At 42.9% G+C, this 26,732-nt stretch overlaps 1 protein-coding gene across 1 annotated transcript in view; it reads right to left on the reverse strand.

Annotated features, from left to right (window-relative positions):
• LOC113875301 (zinc finger protein 91-like) overlaps positions 1-26,732 on the reverse strand; it is a 42,210-nt gene that overhangs the window by 7,704 nt on the left and 7,774 nt on the right. Inside the window, 6 exon segments of the mRNA XM_027513640.1 lie at positions 584-646; positions 10,524-10,707; positions 18,625-20,449; positions 22,479-22,574; positions 23,634-23,760; positions 25,568-25,625. Of these exon segments, the coding sequence (XP_027369441.1) occupies positions 584-646; positions 10,524-10,707; positions 18,625-20,449; positions 22,479-22,574; positions 23,634-23,760; positions 25,568-25,625 (2,353 nt within the window).

Consider the following 26,732-nt stretch of genomic DNA (forward strand, 5'->3'; position numbering starts at 1 on the left):
ATCAAATGTACTCTTTCTATATTGAATGCATAGTACATCAAGGACAAAACTGACATTGTTTTCAGAACTGATTTGAGGGGAAAAGGTATCATGGAAGAAAGCTGTCACTGAAGTGTTGCTTAGAACAGTCAAATTTGTAAACCACCTAAATGTCTACAGGTGGAAAGTAGTCAAAAATAAAAAGGCAGCCCCCCTCCCCAAAAAAAGGTGTATCAATACAGTGGCAAATGTGAAGCATCCATTTAAAAATATAATATTAAAGGGACAAAGTCACAATTTAAAGTTAGATGTACACCATAAATACAAATACAGTTATAAATGCACATGAGGAAAATACAAAATAAAAAGTTAGTTTGCCAGTAGGGAAGTAATGAAATGGGAGAGTTATTCATTTCTAGTCATTTTTCTACTCCATAAAATATATAATAATCACATAGAATAAAAACAAACACAAAGAAAACTCAAGAAGGACAATGCAATGTCTCCCGTGTCTCCTGTTCTGCGTGAGTCATACCAAAACAAACATGTAACAATCTGAGCAATGAGATGGAACTTTAAAGTGAGAAAGGCAGGTACTACTCACCTTAAATGTGGTCATGTTTCTTCCTATGCCTGGGGATGGGCACAGTCCTGAATTATACAGGTTCTAGGAGGTCAGAACTGTCTTGAGAGAGTACTGAGAGTCTGAGAAGGCAGAAAAAAACATGAAAGAGTGGCTTGGGTCACTGCTCATCCACACAGATGCTTCTTGTGAATGAGTGCATGAACATTCATAGCAGCATTACTCAGAATAATCTACAACTGGAAACAACTGGAATGTTGGCCTATGTGTGAATGAACAAACTGTGGTATATTCATACAATGGAATACTATGCACCAATGAAAATGAATCCAGTACTGACTATGCTACAACATGGGTAAACCCTGCAAATGCTATGGCAAGCAAAAGAAGACAGACACAAAAGACTGCATACTGTATGACTCTATTTACATGGAATGTCTAGAATAGGCAAATCTATGGAGACGGAAAGTATGTTAGTGGTACCCGGGGTTTCTGGGGAGAGAATGGGGGTTAACTAAGGAATCCAACTGCAGAAATGAAAATGTTCCCGATTATTATGGTGATAGTTGTACTGCTGAGCAAAGTTACTAAAAATCTTTAATCTGTACACCTGAAATGGGTGAATTCTATGATACGCATATTTGGGGCTGGTAAAAGTAAGTGTTTATTAATCAACATGTCATTTAGATTTGCAATACGAATTTATGGATTGAGTCCATACTAATATTTATATATGAATGAATAAATACATAAGTACGGAAGGAGAAGCTTCTCTTTACAGTAGAATGTAAACTAATAAACATATCTCCCTATTAAAAAACTTTATTAAAAAAAGAAGATAACTTTACAATGAAGAAATCTGACAGACATTACCTGAGCCTAGTAAATAAAGCTGAGTTTACTAATATAGGGATATACTCATATCCTTTGGCTCCAGCTATGTTGCAGTGACAAGGACACCTCACCACTTCTGTGGAATCCCTGCCAACAATGCATAATCTGAACTTAAAAATGGAAAACATCAGACGAACCTCAAATGAAGAACTTTCTCCAAAATAACTTGACTCTATACACCCCCAAAAACCTAGACAGCATATTAAAAAGCAGAGACATTACGTTGCTGACCAAGGTCTGTCTAGTCAAAGCTATGGTTTTTCCAGTAGTCATGTATAGATGTGAGAGTTGGACCATAAAGAAACCTGAGCATCAAAGAATTGATGCTTTTGAACTGTGGTCTTGGAGAAGGCTCTTGAGAGTCCCTTGGACAGCAAGGAGATCAAATCCGTCAATCCTAAAGGAAATCAACCCTGAATATTCATTGGAAGGACTGATTCTGAAGCTGAAGCTCCAATACTTTGGCCACCTGGTGAGAAGAGCCGACTCACTGGAAAACACCCTGATGCTGGGAAAGATAGAAGGCAGGAGGAGAAGGGGTCGACAGAGGATGAGATGGTTGATGGCATCACTGACTTGATGGCATGAGTTTGAGCAAGCTCCAGGAGTTGGTGATAGACAGGGAAGCCTGGCATGCTGTCCGTGGGGTCATAAAGTCGGACACGACTGAGCGACTGAACTGATACTCCCCCAAAATATCAAGAATAAAAAAGACAAAGGTTGTAGAATCATTCCACATTAAAGAATGTTAAGAAAACTATGAGAAAAATTCTGTAAAATGTTTATTAACAAAAAATACGAATTAAGGCATAAAATTGGACTTTGAACTGGGGGGAAAACCAGTTATGAAGACTTTTAGTTAAAAAAAACATAACAAAAGAAATACAAGACTGTGGATTATTTAATAGTACATTATTCAATATGCTATCTGGCAATACTTACTTATGATTAACTTAATAGATACCTACTAGATAAAACACTATTCTTTAGTATAATATCTAACATTACCAAGTATGTGATGCTAAAATTCTACAATCAGTCTTTCTGAAATCCCTCTTATCAAGACACCTCCTGATTTCATGTTATGTGGGCTTCCTTCACGCAGAAAGTTAAGATAAGCTGTCATTGAATACAAGTAACTTCCTGGTGTTATTTGGATGATGGAGGTACAGAGCAGATAGGCAAAATGTAAACAATTGGTCAATTTGAGTAACAGGTATATGAGAGCTCCTTATAATATTTTTGCAACTTTTCCATAGGTTTAAAATTATATAAAGATAAAATAGCCTTAAAAATCAGAAAACAGGATAAGAAAGCTATGGTACATATACACAATGGAGTATTACTCAGCTATTAAAAAGAAAACATTTGAATCAGTTCTAATGAGATGGATGAAACTGGAGCCTATTATACAGAGTGAAGTAAGCCAGAAGGAAAAACACCAATACAGTATAATAACGCATATATATGGAATTTAGAAAGATGGTAACAATAACCCTGTGTACAAGACAGCAAAAGAGACACTGATGTATAGAACAGTCTTATGGACTCTATGGGAGAGGGAGAGGGTGGGAAGATTTGGGAGAATGGCATTGAAACATGTAAAATATCATGTATGAAACGAGATGCCAGTCCAGGTTCGATGCACCATACTGGATGCTTGGGGCTAGTGCACTGGGACGACCCAGAGGGATGGTATGGGGAGGGAGGAGGGAGGAGGGTTCAGGATGGGGAACACATGTATACCTGTGGTGGATTCATTTTGGTATTTGGCAAAACTAATACAATTATGTAAAGTTTAAAAATAAAATAAAAAAAATCAGAAAACAGTCATAGGAATAACAATAATGAAAATACTAAAAAAAAGAAAAAAGAAAATACTAAGACTAATTATGAAATTACATGGAAGTTCATTAGTTTATTCTATCTTATCAGGGCTTGGAAATTCCCATAGTTAAAACACATAAGGGGAAAACCATTGAGAAAGGCGTGATTAAAAAAAAAAAATCTGTAAAATGTATATAGAGAAATATACAAAAAGACCCACTAAGCAAAAACATATTAGAAGCTTAACAGTTGCTATCATTACACCCTGGATTAATGAGTAATTAAGAAATTTTTTCTCTCAAATTTTTAATTCCTGAATGCTCCACAATAAGAGTCTGTAAGAATAAGAAATATTATTCACAACAAGGGAAACAAAATAGTTGACAATGACTTTAAAAACTCACAGGAAAGTCCAAACCCATCTTACTTGATTTAAGGTCCTTCATGACCAATTCCTAACTATGATGCCTGATTCCACCTGGTTCCTAAGCCTTAAGGACTAAAAGACTATGAACTCAAGCTCTGGACTGACTGCCTGAATTTCAACCTCAGTTGAGCCCCCTGACTTGGTGGGTGACTATGGGCACATAATTTACAGCACTCTGAGTATCAATCTCATTTTACAGAAGGGGAAAAAAGCAACATTTCTTTTCAGAGTCATGGTGTGGCACAATGTATTTATTTGTGTAAAGCCCTCATCATTGGCAGAAAAGGCGATGGCACCCCACTCCAGTACTCTTGCCTGGAAAATCCTATGGACGGAGGAGCCTGGTGGGCTGCAGTCCACGGGGTCGCAAAGAGTCAGACACGACTGAGCGACTTCACTTTCACTTTTCACTTTCATGCATTGGAGAAGGAAATGGCAACCCACTCCAGTGTTCTTGCCTGGAGAATGCCAGGGACGGGGGAGCGTAGTGAGCTGCCATCTATGGGGTCCCACAGAGTCCGAAACAACTGACGTGACTTAGCAACAGCTCATCACTGGGGCTTCCCTGGTGTCTCAGAGGGTAAACAATCTGCCTGTAATGCAGAAGATCAGGATCGGATCCCTGGGTCAGGAAGATCCCCTGGAGAGAAGAGAAAGGCTACCCATTCCAGTATTCTTGCCTGGAGAATTTCATGGACGGGAGGTTGAAGGGCTACAGTCCATGGGGTCGCAAAGAGTTGGACAGGACTGAGCAACTAACACTTTCACTCATTGAAGTTAACGGTTAAGGGTTAATTATCATCAATGCCCATGTCAAGTTACACATCGGACACATTCTCTGATTTATGTAACCGTCATTGTAAGAGAAAAATATCAAGTCCTACTCACGTGGAGCTTTGCAGTTAGTAGCCCAGGAGTCACTCCTACCTCCTGTAGTTCTTTTTGAGGTCACGTTGGGGAAAGAAAGAATGCTAGGAAATGCCAGGACCGAGCCCTCGGCCTCGTTAAAAGTTAAAGCCTCCCTTCCCTCCGAGCAGTCTGGAATCTTCTCTTCCAAGTCAGAAGGGGTGCAGGATGACCCAGTGTCGCACAGAGATAGAAAGAAGGGTAAGGGTCACTGAAAATGGATCTCTGATGCTAACCCGGTACCTGACCACTCCTTGAGATATTAACAGCACGGAGAAATCACCATTCACTATTTGCCAGGAACCGGCTAAGACTTTTATCCTATCACCTCTTCCCAAAACAAAAAGTAATGGGTAGGCTCAGGCGATAAAGACTCCTCCTGCAAAGCGGGAGATCTGGGTCCGATCCCTGGATTGGGAAGATCCTCTGGAGGAGGGCATGGTAACAGTATTCTTGCCTGGAGAATCCCATGGACAGAGGAGCCTGGAGGCCTACAGTTCATGGGATGGCAGAGTCGGACACAACTGAGCGACTAAGCGAGCGGCACACACACACACACACACACACACACACACACACACACAACGGGAGGCACAGGGAGATTAACTCACACACACACACACACACACACACACACACACAACGGGAGGCACAGGGAGATTAACTCACACACACACACACACACACACACACACACAACGGGAGGCACAGGGAGATTAACTCACACACACACACACACACACACACAACGGGAGGCACAGGGAGATTAACTCACACACACACACACACACACACACACACACACACACACACAACGGGAGGCACAGGGAGATTAACTCCCCATGTGAGGAAGTAGAAGCGCGCGTGGACAGTTGAGAGGCGGAACGCGTTATCCCAAAGCCACGGAAACTCCTAATCTAGGAGATATGAGAGGGGAGCCGGTCCTCTCTCAGTCTCCAGAATACCCCAACCGCTCCGCCTAGGAGAACGCACACGGCCGCCTTTGCTCCTCCGCACCTGCACTCTGCGCCGAGGATTCGTTTCCCCTAAGTCGATTGCCAGGTAATTGCGCATCCCAGGCATGGATCCACGAAATTTGGAAGGACCAGCAAGACGCGGAACTGACATGCCCGCTCCACCAAAGAGACACCCCAACCTCACTCTCCCTGAACGGGAGTCCTAGGAGTTCGCAGGGCGTCTGGACTACATTTCCCAGAATTCATCAGATTTCCTCTTCCTGAGCGGAAGTGCAAGTAACTAAGTGTCAGAACTACACTTCCCCGAATGCCAAGGGACACTAACCAGAGTCGCACTTTCCAGGAAGTGTTGAAACTACGGGGAGCTCCTTGACTACACTTCCCTAAATACCACAGCGGAAAGAACCCCACAGTCCCGACTCCCGGGGTGGTAATGAGGTTTCCTGTACGGAGTCTGTTACTTTTCCTTGAGTTCCCCAGTGAAAATATTCCATAGACATGACTTTCTGAAATCAAAATGTCTCCCAGTTTTGGCAGGAGTGTTATTGGACAGGAACAAGATACAATCTTCAAGATATTAACTGCTTAGGGGACACAAGGTGATTGAATGTAGGTTCATTTTAGTGTAATCTGATGTTATGAGGCTAAAGCTGTGAGATAAAAGAATACGCAAAGAGGAATGACTTGGGAGGGGCAATGAGGAAGGAAGGAGGTAACAATGCCAACTCCAGACCCTTGGTACCACTGCTTTGGCAGGAAAAACAAACTTGAGAGGGCCAAAATGGAAGCTTGCCCTCATGGAAAAGTGCTCTTCCCTCACCTGAACTTTCCATTGAAGTTGATACAATCCCGACTTTGGATGTGAAAACACCCAAATTTCAGAAAGTTAAGAAATTGTCTGCTATTTCAATGCAGGCATCATTGCTGAAGAGCTTGTCACTGGAGTCACTGTGATTCCCAAAGCCTATGATTTAATGCCTGAGCACTGAGGAGGATTCTATTGGTGAGGGAGGATGTTTATATTAATATGAAATGTTGTATTTATTGTATTAAATATTAATATTTTCTGGTTAAAATCCTTATTATAGGTAGTAATTTTTAAACATATGTTCAGTTCAGTTCAGTCGCTCAGTCGTGTCCAACTCTTTGCGACCCCATGAATCACAGCACGCCAGGCCTCCTTGTCCATCATCAACTCCCAGAGTTCACCCAAACTCATGTCCATTGAGTCGGTGATGCCATCCAGCCATCTCATTTTCTGTCGTCCCCTTCTCCTCCTGCCCTCAATCCCTCCCAGCATCAGAGTCTTTTCCAATGAGTCAACTCTTCGCATGAGGTGGCCAAAGTATTGAGGTTTCAGCTTCAGCATCAGTCCCTCCAATGAACACCCAGGACTGATCTCCTTTAGGATGGACCAGTTGGATCTCCCTGCAGTCCAAGGGACTCTCAAGAGTCTTCTCCAACACCACAGTTCAAAAGCATGAAATCTTCAGCGCTAGCTTTCTTCAAAGTCCAACTCTCACATCCATACATGACCACAGGAAAAACCATAGCCTTGACTAGATGGACCTTTGTTGGCAAAGTAATGTCTCTGCTTTTCAATATGCTATCTAGGTTGGTCATAACTTTCCTTCCAAGGAGTAAGAGTCTTTTAATTTCATGGCTGCAATCACCATCTGCAGTGATTTGGGAACCCCCAAAAATAAAGTCTGACACTGTTTCCACTGTTTCCCCATCTATTTCCCATGAAGTGATAGGACCGGATGCCATGATCTTCATTTTCTGAATGTGGAGCTTTAATCCACTTTTTCACTCTCCTCTTTCACTTTCATCAAGAGGCTTTTTAGTTCCTCTTCGCTTTCTGCCATAAGGGTGGTGTCACCTGCATATCTGATGTTATTGATATTTCTCCCAGCAATCTTGATTCCAGCTTGTGCTTCTTCCAGCCCAGCATTTCTCATGATGTACTCGGCATATAAGTTAAATAAGCAGGGTGCCAATATACAACCTTGATGTACTCCTTTTCCTATTTGGAACCAGTCTGTTGTTCCATGTCCAGTTCTAACTGTTGCTTCCTGACCTGCATATAGGTTTCTCAAGAGGCAGGTCAGGTGGTCTGGTATTCCCATCTCTTTCAGAATTTTCCACAGTTTATTGTGATCCACAGTCAAAGGCTTTGACATAGTCAATAAAACAGAAATAGATGTTTTTCTGGAACTCTCTTGCTTTTTCGATGATCCAGTGGATGTTGGCAATTTGATCTCTGGTTCCTCTGCCTTTTCTAAAACCAGCTTGAACATCTGGAAGTTCACAGTTCACATATTGCTGAAGCCTGGCTTGGAGAATTTTGAGCATTACTTCACTAGCATGTGAGATGAGTGCAACTGTGCAGTAGTTCGAGCATTCTTTGGCACTGCCTTTCTTTGGGATTTGAATGAAAACTGACCTTTTCCAGTCCTGTGGCCACTGCTGAGTTTTCCAAATTTGCTGGGATATTGAGTGTAGCACTTTCACAGCATCATCTTCCAGAATTCAAAATAGCTCCACTGGAATTCCATCACCTCCATTAGCTTTGTTCATAGTGATGCTTTCTAAGGCCCACTTGAGTTCACATTCCAGGATGTCTGGCTCTAGGTGAGTGATCACACCATTGTGATTATCTTGGTCATGAAGCTCTTTTTTGTACAGTTCTTCTGTGTATTCTTGCCACCTCTTCTTAATATCTTCTGCTTCTGTTAGATCCATACCATTGCTAATTAAAACAGTATAAAGCCAAATGCGGGGGGGGGGGGGGGGGCGGTGGTGGTGGTGGTGGTGGTGGAATGATACTTAGATTCTGTCCCCTTGAAGATAACCAGATTTTTTTCTCCCTATAAACATACTTAACATGTATCAACACACAGACTTGGTTTTTTTTTTGTTTTGCCCACACTCTATGGCATGCAAGATCTTATATAGTTCCTTGCCCAGGGTTTAAACCCACACCCCCTGCAATGGAAACACAGAGTCTTAATCACTGGGCCACCAGACAAGTCCCCACATGTACTTGTTTTTTCAAGTCTCGTATTTTGCCTCTATTTCTCTAAACTCAATATAAGCTAGATATTTTCTAATAAAAGCCACTGAAAATCTAAAACCTTTCAATGATGATTATATAATGATTCATTGAATGAATCTGAGAAGTGAAAACAAAACAGCCCCTGACATGTGGAAGCTGGCACAGCACTCCAACTAGGCCAATGTTATTCTCCTTTAGGATATAAACCAATCACAGAATACCATCCTCAAATGAGGTGTCTCTGAGACTATGGGTAAAGTAAGACAAAACAAGGCTTCTTCCTAATTTTGTTTAGAAAGACAAAAATAAGGTCACTGTGCCACCCACATAATACCAAACATCACCCTCTTGGCTAAAACAGTAACTGCTACTTCTTTACCACTTTAGACTTTATCTTTGTTCTATTCTGCTCTCCCAAAGCCTTCTGACAGCATCCAACCTAGAGTGAACCCTGCTTCTTTAGGCTCTGTCCCAAAACACCGAACCAAAGCCCAAATCCTGTAAGACTGAGCAGAGACATTTCCACACGGCATGGTGGAAATGCAAGGGCTTGTCAGTCCCATTGTCTCTTGGCAGTACTAGTTCCCTGAGTGAAAAACTGAGCTGCTGGCTACCCTCTGGCCACATGGGGACAAAAAGGATATAGATAAGCTTCCTGTTACCAGGGATAAGCTGGTGCAGTGGGTGAGGACAGAAGTCTGAGAGGTGACTCCTAGAAGAGCAGGAGACTACATCCTACCCAGGCTTTTGGCCAAGCTCAAACTGCCTTGTGTGCTACTCGCCAACTCCCATGATGTCCCAGGGGTTGCAGTGTCTGGGAATATTAGAAGGGTCCTGTGCAGGAAGCTCTGTCCAGTCCAGGTCATGCACAACTCTCATTTTTGTGCAGTACCAAACAACTGATGGCTTTACTGAAACTTTTGAGATAATCTCCTCCTTGAAGGATAAATTTAAAAATTGAAGTACAGATAAGGACAGAAGCTAGGAAAATCCCATGCTAACTGGATGCTGCATCTTATTTAAGGGGACATTGCAGATTCAAATGTCTCCAGCCAAATAACATACTTAGGGATGGGACCAAGTTCTCCGTGTCTTCACCAGAGACAGTGGCCCTATTCTCTAAGATAAAAGGGGGAAACAGAGGAATTAAGACTTTTCTGGGAATCATGGACACTGCATCCTATATGGTAGTTTTTCTAGGCCTCTGTAGGTCTAAAGATTAAACTGATGACACTGGGCTTTGGGGATGAACCTGATACCCATAGTGCTTATGTGCTTGTGTGGCCTATGTGCCTGATGTGGTTGTGGGTGCGGTGCTTTGGGAGATTTTAGGTGCCAGTCATTGTGGTTTCCATCAGTTCAGTTCAGTCGCTCAGTCGTGTCCGACTCTTCGCGACCCCATGAATCGCCATGAATGGCCATGAGCGGCTTGTGGGATCTTACTCCGCTGACCAGGAATCCTACCCAGGTCCTTGGCAGTGAAAGTGCGGAGTCCTAACCACTGGACAAACAGGGAATTTCTTGAACCTTGTTTTTTAAGAGTAGTAACCTCATCCCAAACTTACGGAAAACCGTCAGAGGAGGAGAAATTTAATTCATCCAATGTTCTACTGCGTTAAATGACAGAGTAAGATGGCGTGCAGCTTGAGAGGACGGTCCTTACGGGGAGAGATCTGGAGACCCTCCAACTAGGCCAGAACTGATGCCATCCACCTCCGGGAACGGAAAGGCCTCAGCCCAAAGGAACCACCTTCCACGCCCCATCCTTCAAACCACTGCTTTCTGAAGCAGCTCTTTCCCCCAAATTGATGACTGGGTTAGACAGGTTCCCAAAGACGTTCCCATGGGTCGCATAATGCGGAAACCACTCACCGTTGCCAGGTAGGAGAGGGGTATAACAGGCAGCCCAAAGCAGAAGTTCCGCCCAGAGAGGAAGTTCCGCCCAGAGCGGAAGTTCCACCCACAGGCTGCTCTGGAGACACATTTCCCACAATTCCCGTGCCCGGGTTGCGCCTGCGCGGAAGTGACCGCGAACCTACCGAACTTGTTGACTACACTTCCCAGAAAGCCAAGTGGGCATACCGCTCACTTTCTCAGAAGGTCTGCAATCTGAGGCCTGCAGTGCAGGAGACCCAGGGTCTATCCTTGGGTCGGGAAGATTGGAGTAGGAAATGACAACCCACTCCAGTATCACTGCCTGGAGAATTCTATACGCACAGGAATCTGGCGGGCTGCAGTCCTTGGGGTCGCGAAGAATCGGACACGACTGAGCGACTAACACTTCATTCTTTGCACTGGAAGTATTTAAGCCCCCTCACAGATGTTGGACTATAGTTTCCACAATGCCTTTGCAGGCAAAGTTTATGCAGTCGACTTCCTGGGCAGTAAGGTGGATTCCTACTAGGGGCCAGTGTTACCCTCTCCTGAGTCCGAGAGCAAAACTACATATCATTTGAAAGATTAGTTCAAACTCCAGTGATGAACTTCAGATTCTCTGAAAGAACATCGCACAAAGTGAAGGCTCCAGAAGCTGCACGTTTGGAAATCTACATAGAGCTGTTGATAAAAACAATTTCAGTTTAGATCAGTCGCTCAGTTGTGTCCAACTCTTTGTGACCCCATGAACTGCAGCACGCCAGGCCTCCCTGTACATCATCAACTCCCGGAGTTCACCCAAACTTATGTCCATCAAGTCGGTGATGTCATCCAGCCATCTCATCCTCTGTTGTCTCCTTCTCCTCCTGCCCACAATCTCTCCCAGCATCAGTGTCTTATCCAATTAGTCAACTCTTCCCATGAGGTGGCCAAAGTACTGGAGTTTCAGCTTCAGCATCAGTCCTTCCAAAGAACACCAGGACTGATCTCCTTTAAAATGGACTGGTTGGATCTCCTTGCCGACAAGGGAATCTCAAGTCTTCTCCAACACCACAGTTCAAAAGCGTAAATTCTTTGGCGCTCAGCTTTCTTAAAAGTCCAACTCTCACATCTATACACGACCACTGGAAAAACCATAGCCTTGACTAGATGGACCTTTGTTGGCAAAGTGATGTCTCTGCTTTTCAATATGCTATCTAGGTTGGTCATAACTTTCCTACAAAGGAGTAAGCGTCTTTTAATTTCATGGCTGCAATCACTATCTGCAGTGATTTGGGAGCCGAAAAAAATAAAGTCTGATACTGTTTCCCCATCTATTTCCCATGAAGTGATGGGACCAGATGCCATGATCTTCGTTTTCTGAATGTGGAGCTTTAAGCCAACTTTTTCACTCTCCTCTTTCATTTTCATCAAGAGGCTTTTTAGTTCCTCTTCACTTTCTGCCATAAGGGTGGTGTCATCTGCATATCTGATGTTATTGACATTTCTCCCAGCAATCTTGATTCCAGCTTGTGCTTCTTCCAGCCCAGCGTTTCTCATGATGTACCCTGCATAGAAGTTAAATAAGCAGGGTGACAATATACTGCCTTGACGTACTCCTTTTCCTTTTTGGAACCAGTCTGTTGGTCCATGTCCAGTTCTAACTGTTGCTTCCTGACCTGCATATAGATTTCTCAAGAGGCAGGTCAGGTGGTCCGGTATTCCCATCTCCTTCAGAATTTTCCACAGTTTATTGTGATCCACAGTCAAAGGCTTTGACGTAGTCAATAAAGCAGAAGTAGATGTCTTTCTTGAACTCTCTTGCTTTTTCAATGATCCAGCGGATGTTGGCAATTTGATCTCTGGTTCCTCTGCCTTTTCTAAAACCAGCTTGAACATCTGGAAGTTCACGGTTCACATATTGCTGAAGCCTGGCTTGGAGAATTTTGAGCACTACTTTACTAGTGTGTGAGATGAGGGGAATTGTGCGGTAGTTTGAGCATTCTTTGGTATTGCCTTTCTTTGGGATTGGAATGAAAACTGACCTTTTCCAGTCCTGTGGCCATTGCTGACTTTTCCAAATATGCTGGTATATTATCTTCCAGGATTTGAAATAGCTCCACTGGAATTCCATCACCTCCACTAGCTTTGTTCATAGTGATGCTTTCTACGGCCCACTTGACTTTACATTCCAGGATGTCTGGCTCTAGGTGAGTGATCACATCATCGTGATTATCTTGGTTGTGAAGCTCTTTTTTTGTACAGTTCTTCTGTGTATTCTTGCCACCTCTTCTTAATATCTTCTGCTTCTGTTAGGTCCATACCATTCTGTCCTTTATCGAGCCCATCTTTGCATGAAATGTTCTCTTGGTATCTCTAATTTTCTTGAAGAGATCTCTAGTCTTTCCCATTCTGTTGTTTTCCTCTATTTCTTTGCATTGATCGCTGAGGAAGGCTTTCTTATCTCTCCTTGCTATTCTTTGGAACTCTGCATTCAGATGCTTATATCTTTCCTTTTCTCCTTTGCTTTTCGCTTCTCTTCTTTTCAAAGGTATTTGTAAGGCCTCCCAAGACAGCCATTTTGCTTTTTTGCATTTCTTTTGCATGGGGATGGTCTTGATCCCTGTCTCCTGTACAATGTCACAAACCTCCGTCCATAGTTCATCAGGCACTCTATCTATCAGATCTAGTCCCTTAAATCTATTTCTCACTTCCACTGTATAATCATAAGGGATTTGATTTAGGTCATAGATGGCAAGAGTACACAGAGGAACTGTACAAAAAAGATCTTCACGACCCAGATAATCACGATGGTGTGATACTGACCTAGAGACAGACATCGTGGAATGTGAAGTCAAGTGGGCCTTAGAAAGCGTCACTACGAACAAAGCTAGTGGAGGTGATAGAATTCCAGTTGAGCTATTTCAAATCCTGAAAGATGATGCTGTGAAAGTGCTACACTCAATATCCCAGCAAATTTGGAAAACTCAGCAGTGGCCACAAGACTGGAAAAGGTCAGTTTTCATTCCAACCCCAAAGAAAGGCAATGCCAAAGAATGCTCAAACTACCGCACAATTGCCCTCATCTCACACGCTAGTAAAGTAATGCTCAAAATTCTCCAAGCCAGGCTTCAGCAATATGCGAACCGTGAACTTCCTGATGTTCAAACTGGTTTAGAAAAGGAAGAGGAACCAGAGATCAAATTGCCAACACCCGCTAGATCATGGAGAAAGCAAGAGAGTTCAAGAAAGACATCTACTTCTGCTTTATTGACTATGCCAAAGCCTTTGACTGTGTGGATCACAATAAACTGTGGAAAATTCTGAAAGAGATGGGAATACCAGACCACCTGATCTGCCTCTTGAGAAATTTGTATGCAGGTCAGGAAGCAACAGTTAAAACTGGACATGGACCAACAGACTGGTTCCAAATAGGAAAAGGAGTACGTCAAGGCTGTATATTGTCACCCTGTTTATTTAACTTATACACAGAGTACATCATGAGAAACGCTGGACTGAAAGAAACACAAGCTGGAATCAGGATTGCCGGGAGAAATATCACTAACCTCAGATATGCAGATGACACCACCCTTATGGCAGAAAGTGAAGAGGAACTAAAAAGCCTCTTGATGAAAGTGAAAGTGGAGAGTGAAAAAGTTGGCTTAAAGCTCAACATTCAGAAAACAAAGATCATGGCATCTGGTCCTATCACTTCATGGGAAATAGATGGGGAAACAGTGGAAACAGTATCAGACTTTATTTTTCTGGGCTCCAAAATCACTGCAGATGGTGACTGCAGCCATGAAATTAAAAGACGCTTACTCCTTGGAAGGAAAGTTATGACCAATCTAGACAGCATATTGAAAAGCAGAGACATTACTTTGCCAACAAAGGTTCGTCTAGTCAAGGCTATGGTTTTTCCTGTGGTCATGTATGGATGTGAGAGTTGGACTGTGAAGAAGGCTGAGCGCCAAAGAATTGATGCTTTTGAACTGTGGTGTTGGAGAAGACTCTTGAGAGTCCCTTGGACTGCAAGGAGATCCAGCCAGTCCATTCTGAAGGAGATCAGCCCTGGGATTTCTTTGGAAGGACTGATGCTGAAGCTGAAACTCCAGTACTTTGGCCACCTCATGCGAATGGTTGACTCATTGGAAAAGACTTTGATGCTGGGAGGGATTGGGGGCAGGAGGAGAAGTGGACGACAGAGGATGAGATGGCTGGATGGCATCACTGACTCGATGGATATGAGTCTCAGTGAACTCCGGCAGTTGGTGATGGACAGGGAGGCCTGGCGTGCTGCGGTTCATGGGGTCGCAAAGAGTCGGACACGACTGAGCGACTGATCTGATCTGAATGGTCTAGTGGTTTTCCCCACTTTCTTCAATTTAAGTCTGAATTTGGCAATAAGGAGTTCATGGTCTGAGCCACAGTCAGCTCTTGGTCTTGTTTTTGCTGACTGTATAGATCTTCTCCATCTTTGGCTGCAAAGAATATAATCAATCTGATTTCAGTGTTGACCGTCTGGTGATGTCCATGTGTAGAGTTTTCTCTTGTGTTCCTGGAAGAGGGTGTTTGCTATGACCAGTGCATTCTCTTGGCAAAAGTCTATTAGCCTTTGCCCTGCTTCATTCCGTATTCCAAGGCCAAATTTGCCTGTTTCCCCAGGTGTTTCTTGACTTCCTACTTTTTGCATTCCAGTCCCCTATAATGAAAAGGACATCTTTTTTGGGTGTTAGTTCTAAAAGGCCTTGTAGGTCTTCATAGAACCTTTCAACTTCAGCTTCAGCGTTAGTGGTTGGGGCATAGACTTGGATTACCACGATACTGAATGATTTGCCTTGGAAATGAAGAGATCATTCTGTCTTTTTTGAGATTGCATCCAAGTACTGCATTTTGGACTCTTGTTGACCATGATGACTACTCCATTTCCTCTAAGGGATTCCTGCCCAGTAGTAGATGTAATGGTCATCTGAGTTAAATTCACCCATCCCAGTCCATTTTAGTTTGCTGATTCCTAGAATGTCGACGTTCACTCTTGCCATCTCCTGTTTGACCACTTCCAATTTGCCTTGATTCATAGACCTAACATTCCAGGTTCCTATGCAATATTGCTCTTTACAGCATCGGACCTTGCTTCTATCACCAGTCACATCCACAGGTGGGTATTGTTTTTGCTTTGGCTCCATCCTTTCATTCTTTCTGGAGTTATTTCTCCATTGATCTCCAGTAGCATATTGGGCACCTACTGACCTGGGGAGTTCCTCTTTCAGTATCCTATCATTTTGCCTTTTCATACTGTTCATGGGGTTCTCAAGGCAAGAATACTGAAGTGGTTTTCCATTCCCTTCTCCAGTAGACCACATTCTGTCAGATCTCTCCACCATGACTTGCCCATCTTGGGTAGCCCCACATGGCATAGCTTAGTTTCATTGAGTTAGACAAGGCTGTGGTCCGTGTGATTAGATTGACTAGCTTTCTGTATGGAGAAGGTAATGGCATCCCACTCCAGTACTCTTGCCTGGAAAATCCCATGGACAGAGGAGCCCAGTAGGCTGCAGTCCATGGGGATTGCTGAGAGTCGGACACGACTAAGCAACTTCACTTTCACTTTTCACTTTCATGTGTTGGAGAAGGAAATGGCAACTCACTCCAGTGTTCTTGCCTGGAGAATCCCAGGGATGGGGGAGCCTGGTGAGATGCAATCTATGGGGTCGCAGAGAGTCGGACATGACTGAAGCGACTTAGCAGCAGCAGCAGCTTTCTGTGATTATGGTTTGTGTGTCTGCCCTCTGATGCCTCTCGCAACACCTACCATCTTACTTGGGTTTCTCTTACCTCGGACATGGGGTATCTCTTCGTGGATGCTCCAGCAAAGTGCAGCCGCTGCTCCTTACCTTGGACGAGGGGTATCTCCTCACAGCCACCCCTCCTGACCTTGAACGTGGAGTAGTTCCTCTCGGCCCTCCTGGGCCCGAGAAAAACTTCAAAACACTTTAAGGTTGTATTATAGGGACTTCCCTGCTGAATCACGGGTTAGAATTCCAGGCTTTCACTGCAGTGGCTTGGGGTCAATCCCTGGCTGAGATTAGAGATCCTACAAGTGTGGCGAAGCAAAAAACATACAAGCTCAAAAGTGTATTATAGCCTTCATGGGCCCAAGAGAATACAGTAACTTGGTTGATTCTTTATCGTGTCTCTCATATGAGTCTGAGTCACCAAAGTCAATGAGTCAGAGACTTTTGTGGTAGTTCAGTGGCTAAGATTCTGGCTTCCACTGCAGGGGGGCCTGGGTTTGATGTGTGGTCAGGGAACTAGATCCCAGAACCCCATAACTAAAGATTCTGCATGCCGCAAGAGCATAGATCCTACGTGCCACCAATAAGACTTGGCATGGCCAAATAAATAAATATTAATTCAAATGGATCATAGACCTAAATGTAAAACCTGAAACTGTGCAGCTTTTAGAGTAGGAAAAAAAAGTGGGGGCAGAAAAACCTTTGTGACATTAAATTAGGCAGAGTTATTATATCTGAAACCCAAAGCACAATCGCAGAAGACAAAAACTGAACTTCATCAAAAATTTAAAAAACTTAAATGCTCTGTGAAAAATACTATGTGGCAAAAACAAAAACCACACGCTGTGACAAAATATCTGCAAAACACATAACTGACAAAGGACAAGTGTCCAGAACATATAACTAACTCAAAAATCTAGAACAAGAAAACAGTTCACCAAAGAAAATAGGTCTATGGTTATCAAACATTCATGTATAAAGATGCTCAACTTAGTCATTGCTGCTGCTGCTGCTAAGTCGCTTCAGTCGTGTCCAGCTCTGTGCAACCCCATAGACGGCAGCCCACCAGGCTCCGCCGTCCCTGGGATTCTCCAGGCAAGAACACCGGAGTGGGTTGCCATTTCCTTCTCCAATGCATGAAAGTGAAAAGTGAAAGTGAAGTCGCTCAGTTGTGTCCGACTCTTTGCGACCCCATGGACTGCAGCCAACCAGGCCCCTCCGTCCATGGGGTTTTCCAGGCAAGAGTACTGGAGTGGGGTGCCATTGCCTTCTCCAAACTTAGTCATTAGGGAAATATAAATTAAGACCAACATGAGAAACCACTATAAAACTACTGAAATGTTAAAAAATAAAACCCTGATATGCACTGGTGGTGGGAGTGCAAAATGGTATATCCACTTTAGAAACACCTGTTTTTCACAAAGTTAGACATACTCTTACAACCCAACAATCCCACTCCTAAGTATTTACCAAAATAAAGAAACCTGTGTTGATACACAAATATTGTCAGATCTAGTTAATACACCATATAGAAATCATCATACTTGCTGCCACTGGAGGTAGAACTGACAAGAATGGTACACAAGGAAACATTCAGGTTTAATAGAAATGTGGTATATATTGATTTTGGTGATGATTACACAAGTAGATACATTTATCAAAATTCACGAAGCTGTAAACTTGAGACTTATGCATGTGCTTTCATGCAAATTACATCTCAATAAGGAACTGTTAGCATACAAAATTGCTGGTCACACACAACCTGGTGATTCTGGACCCACTAATGGGTTATGACCTTCAGTTTGATAAACACTAGTTCACAAGACCTGCAGGGCTGGGAAGATGACCCCAAGTGTCTAATCCAATCCTCCAAGCCTTGGAGAATTCCTCTGTTTACAAGTTTATAGAAAACTTTAGAGAGGAACTGAATAAAAATTTCAAAAGTGACTTCTCCCTTTAACTCATTTAACATTGCTGGACACCTGCAGTGTGGTAGGCATTGAAGAGGCAGAGTGGACTTGCTGTAAACAAAGTCCATGCCTTCCAGGAGCTTCTATTCTAGTGGAAGAGATTTGGGCATTTCTGTCTTAGTACTTTTGGTTCCCTCCAGATCGGACCCATCCTTCCCATGCCTCTCATCCATGTAGTATCTGCTAAATGTCAAGGTTCTGAATGAAGCTCTCTGTCTCCACACTCATGAGGCTTCTCTGCTGTGTGGTCATCCAACCACCATGACACTTTGCGAGTTCTGGAGGAAATAAATGTTTTGTTTTCTACGACAGGACTATTTCAGCACGCATGTGAGGTATTAACTCACGCAATTTTATAGAGATTCTTTGCTGTATGTATTCTCTGATGAGGCAAAGTCTTTGTCACCCTCATCCCCAGCATGGACTCGCTGATGAATTGTAAGACTGGAGCTCCAACTGAAGCCTTTCCCACACTCTTCACATTTATATGGTTTTTCCCCTGTGTGGACTCTCTGATGGGCCTGGAGGTATGAGCTCCAACTGAAGACCTTACCACACTCCTCACACTTATATGGTTTCTCTCCAGTGTGAACCCTCTGGTGGGCTTGAAGGTATGATCTCTGTCTGAAGCGTTTACCACACACATCACATCGGTACGGTTTCTCTCCTGTGTGGACTCCACGGTGAGCCAGAAAATTTGAGGCCCGACAGAAGCCTTTCCCACACTCCTCACACTGGTAGGGTTTCTCTCCAGTATGGCACCTCTGATGGGCCTGCAGCTGCGAGCCCACACTGAAGCCTTTCCCACACTCTGCACACTGATACGGTTTCTCGCCAGTGTGGACTCTCTGATGCACTTGAAGGCTTGAGAACTGACTGAAGGCCTTCCCACATTTTTCACATTTATAGGGCTTCTCTCCTGTGTGGATTCGACAATGAACGTTAAGATCTGAACTCCGGCTGAAGCCCTTCCCACATGTACCACATTTGTATGGTTTTTCTCCAGTGTGGCCTCTCTGATGGGCCAGAAGATTTGAGGCCTGACTGAAACCTTTCCCACACTCCTCACATTTATATGGTTTCTCTCCTGTATGGACTCTAAAATGAATGTTAAAATCTGAGCTACGACTAAAGCCCTTTCCGCATGCATCGCATTGATAGGGTTTCTCACCACTATGGCCTCTCTGATGGTCCAGAAGATTTGAGGCCCGGCAGAAGCCCTTCCCACACTCCTCGCATTTGTAAGGTTTCTCTCCTGTGTGGCTTATCTGATGGGCTTGGAGATGGGAACCCACACTGAAGCCTTTCCCACACTCCTCACACTTATACGGTTTCTCACCTGTGTGGATTCTACAATGGATGTTCAGGTGTGAGCTATAACTGAAGCCCTTGCCACACGCATCACATTTGTAAGGCTTCTCCCCAGTGTGGATTCGCTGATGAGCTTGCAGGCGTGAATGCCAACTGAAGCCCTTCCCACACTCTTCACATTGATAAGGTTTCTTTTCCGTGTGAACTCTCTGATGGACATGGAGATAGGAGCGCTTACTGTAGCCCAGCCCACATTCCTCACATTTATAGGGTTTCTCCAATGGGTGGGCTATTAGAGGAGCCTGAAAATGTGAGCTTTTTCTGATGTTCCTCCCACACTCCTCTAATCTGTGTGGATTCTCTCCAGCAGGGACTCTTTGATGTTGATGAAGATATGACCTCTGACTAAAACCTTTGTGTGACATATCATGATTGTTCAGTTTTGCTCTACTGTGGACTCTCTGATGGGCTTGAAGACTTGAAAACCGACGGAAGGTGTTTTCACATTTTTCACATTTATAGGGCTTCTCTCCTGTGGAGGCTGTCCGGTTCATTTGAAGGTAAGAGCCCCATATGAAACCCTTCCCACACTCCACCCCTTTATAGGGTTTTCCTCCAGTGTAGTCTCTGCGCTGAACTTGAAGATGTGAACTCTGACTGAAGTCTTTACTGAACTCATCTTTATAGAGTGTGTCACTTTGTTTTTCCAACTGAGAGCCAATTCCTTGAATAATTCCCATGGAATCTCGACACCTGGTTAATTCCTCTGTAACCTGTAGCCAGATTTTTGAGCAGAAAAATTCTTCGTGTGGCAGATACCTTAATCCAACTTCTTGAAGAGTCTCTATGCCATTTAGATTCTGATTTCCTAAGAGGATAAAGAAAATTAAAAGATGGGGCATATGAGTGCTTTGCTCAGAAATGCCAAGGTTATAAACTTAGGCCCACACCCTAAGGCCTTATGAGGACATGAAAAACTTCTATTTTTCTTCAGCATCATGTATCCTTTGCATACCTCCAGACACCGAGAGGTGTTCCACCAGGCTCCCTTTCACTACACATCAGTGGGATTCATTTAGAATCATAATAAGTTTCATAGCTGAAATATAAATTAGAGATCTAGTAGCTATAGAGCAAGAAAAATACCTCCTAGGGAATGTTTACCAAGACGAGGCTGCATGTTACTCAAAGCCTTACTTTCTCTGCTGCAACAAGTGTTTCATAAACAGCTTTCACATAATTGCACATCTGATCCAAATGCTCAAAAGCTCAAGTAAGACCCTTACTGACAGATTATCAGAAGACACCCCCAAGCAGTGTTGAAAACTTTTGCTTTATTAGAAGTTTACTCCACTGGAAGGAGCTTTGAAGGCCCTAGTAGGTTGGAAAGATAGATGTTTAGGAGAAAATAATTTATCACCTAAGGGCCTAAAGTTCAGAGTATAAGCAGAGAGAGTGGTCTTTTGTCTCCTGCTGGGAAATATCCTTCAGGAAAACAATATGCAGAAAAGTTTACTATAATAACATACACTATTCTAAAACTTCACATCAATAAAATTCCTACAACTTCCCTGGGGGAAAAATAAAGACTGAAAAATTAAAAGATAACCTAATTTTTACAACAGAGTAAGACCTTGCAAAGAGTAAATAAATAGGGTGGAATACAGATTTTAAAAGTCAGTATTGGACAGGAAGAGTTACACTCTCCTTGGAACTCTGTTCCACCAATTAGTCATATAGCTTGCTACTAACTTCTTTAGAGGTGTCTTTTCAAATAATGCCTTATCAGTGATGCCTCTTTTATTACCATACAATATCATATACTAAATTCTCCCTATCTATTCTACATTCTGAGCGACTGATCTGATCTGATCTGATTCTACATTCCTGGAAATCTCCATTAGCCATACACTGTCTTGTTTTTACATAGCACATATTCCCATCTGACATACTATATACATAGTATAGGGCACAAAAAGTCCTTGATCTTTTTCGTTTTACGTCTTCTCATGCTTGAATGTAATACCCACAGGGACAAGCATTTTGTACTGTTCACAGGTTTATCACCACTCCCAGAACTCTGTCTGATACGGTCAGTGTTCCAGAAGTACATGCTGGATGGATAAATAAATCCTAGTTTGATGTCTCTGTGACAGTTTGAGCCATGTTACAAAAGTAAGAGAGATTTTGCAGGTAACTTACTCATCACAGGAAAGGCAGTGGAAACAGCTGGGAAGCTGAAAGGCTTCACTAGATGCAGGGCTAACCTAAGTGAATGCTGCTGAGAGAAAATCACGATGATCACAAAATCAGGGAATTTCCTGGTGGTCTAATTGTTAGGACACTGCGCTCTCATTGCCAAGGGCCCAGGTTGGATCCTTGGTCAGGGAACTAAGATCCCACAAGCCACACAGTGTGAAAAAGAAAAAAAAAATCTTGGCAAGAATCACTCGGAAGGCAAAAAAAATAAAAAAGCATAGGGCATAAAGATGGCCATGGGGTATACAGATGGAATGTCTCTGAAATTCTTATACCCTTTTCCTGAATGGGTGAAGATTTTCCTTTTTCATTTAGGAGTCAATATTTTGACCCTTATGTTACCCCTGCCCTGTGAAAAAGTTGTCTCTGAAAGTAGACTATAAAACTGACGGGTATAGGGGACATCACAAGCCACTTTCTATACTGGGATTTTATTTTGAATGAGAGATCTGAGCAGAGAAATGACAATGCTTGAATTTAAAAGAATCACTTGGAGTGGAGAACGGATTGTGAAAAAGCAAAGCAGAAGAGAGAGCATTACAAAGACTGTGGCAGTAATCCAGACTATGACTTGGACCAGAGCCACAGCTGGAGAGGCCACAAGAAGGAGGACAGACTCAGAGTCACAGGACTCTCACCCGAGGAACAGCAGCTCTGGGCTGCTGTCCTTATCATTTGCAGCTTTTCTTCTCTCTCTAATTGGGATGGTACATCTGGTGTGAAGGATTGATGCCCTGTAAAAAGGCAAGGACAAACATTGAAAATGAATGTATTAGAAGCCCAAATTGTGAAAAATGGTGGTTTACACTATATCAACACTGACATCAAAATCAGTGTTTTCCAAGCTTTCAATTATGACCCATTGGCAGAAATATATTTTATGCAAAATCGAGGATGTGTAGTCATTGCTGTTGCTGTTTAGTTGCTAAGTCATGTCCAACTCTTGAGACCGCATAGACTGTAGCCCACCAGGCTCCTCTGTCCATGGGACCTTCCAGGCAAGAATACTGCAGTAGGTTGCCATTTGCTTCTCCAGGAGATCTTCCCGACCAAGGATGAAACCCATATCTCCTGCATTGCAGGTGGATTCTTTACCACTGAGCCACTTGGGAAGCCCCCAGGATATGTAGACTAAGTATAAATTACTGGAAGACATTATTTTCATTACACCCTTTTCACCATTTCTCATACTCTTCTTGGCAACAGGCCATAGTTTTTATCGCATTGTGCAGTTACTGCCAAATGCTGTGATATTTTCTACCCTATTTTATTTCAATTCCTTAAAGAATGTCATGACCCACTAATTGGAGATGATTACAATTTGAAAAGCCAAAAAGGTAGAGCAATCATGCGGACAATTTATAGTATGTTTACAAACACCTTTTGGTCAGCAGAGAAAGAAAAACACTATTTCTGTGGGACTTCCCTGGCGGTCCAGTGGTTACGAATCTGCCTTCCAATGCAGGGGTGCAGGTTTAGTCCCTGGTCAGGGAGCTAAGTTCCCACACGCCATGGGGCAACTAAGCCAATGCACTGCAACTAGAGAACGTGCACTTCAATGAAAGATCCTGCATGAAGCAACAAGACCCCGTGCACCTCAACTAAGACCTGATGCGGCCAAATAAATAAATAAATATTAAAACAAACTAACAAACAAAAAGCCCTGCGATCTCTGCATCTCATGCTGATTACAAAACCGAAATTTGGTCCAAGAGCTCCGAAGCTCTGCCTGTTCAAGGGCACATAAATATTGCAGGGGTCTCTGTTCAGTTACAGAGGGCACCCGTCCTCACCCACTGAGAGCAGGTTCCGGAAGTTCTCCAGCATCACTTCCTGGTACAGCTTCCTCTGGGCCAAGTCCAGCAGCCCCATCTCCTCCTCTGTGAAGACCACGGCCACATCCTTGAAGGTCACTGCCTCCTACAACATCAATCACACTCCTGATTCTCCCTGGAGGAAGGGTAACAACTGAGAAAAGTGGGCAGGATGTGTATAAAGTGGTTCCAGGTGCTGAGAGACCAGAGTCAATTTTACTGTAACATAATTAAACGTCCCCAATAACGCATTTATGTTGTATATATTTTTCTTTTTATAATAAATGCTGAAAAGAACAACTTTTCATATAGATTGTTTTGCTTTCCTTCTGATTATTTCTTTAGGATAAGTTCCAAACAGTGAAAAATTACCATGTCAAAGAATAGGCAGCTTCAAAATTGTTATGTACAACAGCAGATTTTCTTCTCAACTTTTCCCTTATTTTATCCTCCTCCAAGAGTATATAAGTAGCCCCAATTCTCCATATCCCACACTTGGAATATAACCATATTTTTAAATCCTAGGCAAACTTAGTAAAAGAACAACTAATTTGATTATTTGCACTTATTTGATCATTAATTAGCTTATCATATTTTCACATATTTACTAGGTGTTTTTATTTTTTTCTTCAGAACTTGGCCTGTTAATATTCTTTTTTTTTTTAATTTTTATTTTTTTTCAGCAACAGAGGTATCAGTGGATTCATAGAGGAGTAGCTTCCTTGTCTGAAGCAAGGTCCTGGAGCAAATCCTACTGTGTGTGTCCCATGGCAGGCAGGACATGGCCAATATATATATATATATATATTTTTTTAATTACCTTGGCCATACCACATGGCACGTGGGATCTTAGTTCCCCAACCAGGGACTGAAGGCACACCCCTCTGTAGTGGAAGCACAGAATATTTAACACTGGACCTCCAGGGAAGTCCCACCTGTTAATATTCTTTGCACATACTCCAACTGGGGTTTTATATTAGGATTCTGTAAAATTCCTATTACAGATTTCAAGCTTTGGTTTTTTGAGCATGGTGATGGACAGGGAGGCCTGGCATGCTGCGGTTCATGGGGTCGCAAAGAGTCGGACACGACTGAGCGACTGAACTGAACTGATTACACATATTTTCACCTACATTTGGCTACTGTTCTTGTACAGCACTGGGGACAGTATGGTTTCACAGCCTTGGCACTTCTGACATTTGAGGCCAGATGATTCTTTGTTGAAGGGGGCTGCTGCGTGCACTGCAGAGTATTTAGCAGCGTCCCTGGCTCTTATGTACTGTATCAGTAATATCCCCCAAGTCAGACAGCAAAAATGTTTTCAGACATGGCCTGAGGGCACAATCGCTCATGACTAGGAATCACTTGTGCTGCTGCTGCTGCTAAGTCACTTCAGTCGTGTCCGACTCTGTGTGACCCCATAGACAGGAGCCCACCAGGCTCCCCTGTCCCTGGGGTTCTCCAGGCAAGAACACTGGAGTGGGTTGCCATTTCCTTCTCCAATGCATGAAAGTGAAACGTGAAAGTGAAGTTGCTCAGTCGTGTCTGACTCTAAGCGATCCCATGGACTGCAGCCTACCAGGCTCCTCCGTCCATGAGATTCTCCAGGCAAAAGTACTGGAGTGGGGTGCCACTGCCTTCTCTGAAGAATCACTTGTATACAGCATTATTTTAACATCTTCTATTCTACTCTGATATGAAATTACAAAAAAGTGATAAAACAACAAAAATGAAACTATACTAAAATTAAAAACCAGTGATCATCTGGCACTCTTCTTGGAAGAGGTTCTCAGATGCCTACTGTTCACTTCAACTGTTCACTTCAGGGCTTCCCAAGAAAGAGAAACAGGATGTGTTTAATTGCTGAGAAATGAGGTGACAACTGAATGCCTAGAAAGGCAAGCCGAACTCACCTTGAACTTGGACATTTTTTCCTCTTCCTTCTGGGGAACTGCTGAGTCTTGGGAAGGCCTGATGGGAGAAGAAGGAAAAAAACTGTCAAAGTCTGGTCCAGGATGTCACTGACCCATGTTGTTATTGTTCAGTTGCTAAGTTGTGTCTGACTCTTCTGAGAACCCATGGACTGCAGCCCACCACACTCCTCTGTCTATGGGATTTCCCAGGCAAGAATACTGGAGTGGGTTGCCATTTCCTTCTCCAGGGGATATTCCCCACCCAGGGATTGAACCCAGAGCACAGCAGAAAATGGAGGGATTACCAATGTCTATCTTGTACACCTACTGTCTTTGCTAAAATAATTAACTTGTATTCACAATTTCAGTACAACTTATGTGGCAAAATGCACAGGCTAACGTAACTTTTCACCATTCGAATAGAACTTATACTTTTAATTTTAATTAAACCTGGAGTATAAACACAAAACAATGCCTAGGATTGCTGTCAGAATTAAATGAGTAGGCGGAAAGCTCAAAGAACACTTCCAAGGCACCTTATTTCTCAGTAGCAGCAGAAAGCAGGTCATGTTCAGTAATGAAAAACCTGTCCTCATAAATAGTTTCTATCACTGGATCCTTCAGAGGCTGTTGCTTTGTCATATGAAAATCACCTTTAGCCTCTGACGTGTTATTCTTGCTTGGTTTGTCATACTTAATTTGATGCCTTTGCAGTAATATTTAAGATTACATTGATGATTTTTTTCCCTGTGTAAAATATATATCACATAAAATTTTATGTTTGAACCATTTTTTTAGGGTGTTGAGTTCATTAGGTATGTTCATATTGTGAATCACCATCACTGTCTGTCTCTAGAACTTTTCCACCACCAGGAACTGAAACTCTATACTCATCAAACACTTAACTCTCCACTGCCTATCCCCTTGGCCCCTGGTAACCACTATTCCACTTTCATAGTCGTAGTGTCAAATTTTTCATGACACTACGAATGACCACTTTTTCAAAGATATAAGACCTTGCTAATTTGACTTTGCTATCAGTAGGGCCTTAAAAAAACTCATACCATTGAGCTGAAGAAAAATGAACAGAATCCTATTATTTAACAGTAAGTTAATCAGTATGCCATTTTAATTAACAAGCTAATCATAGTAATGACAGAAACAA

This window comes from Bos indicus x Bos taurus, chromosome 18 (genome assembly GCF_003369695.1).
Source record: "Bos indicus x Bos taurus breed Angus x Brahman F1 hybrid chromosome 18, Bos_hybrid_MaternalHap_v2.0, whole genome shotgun sequence".
In the NCBI taxonomy this organism is placed as follows: domain Eukaryota; kingdom Metazoa; phylum Chordata; class Mammalia; order Artiodactyla; family Bovidae; genus Bos; species Bos indicus x Bos taurus.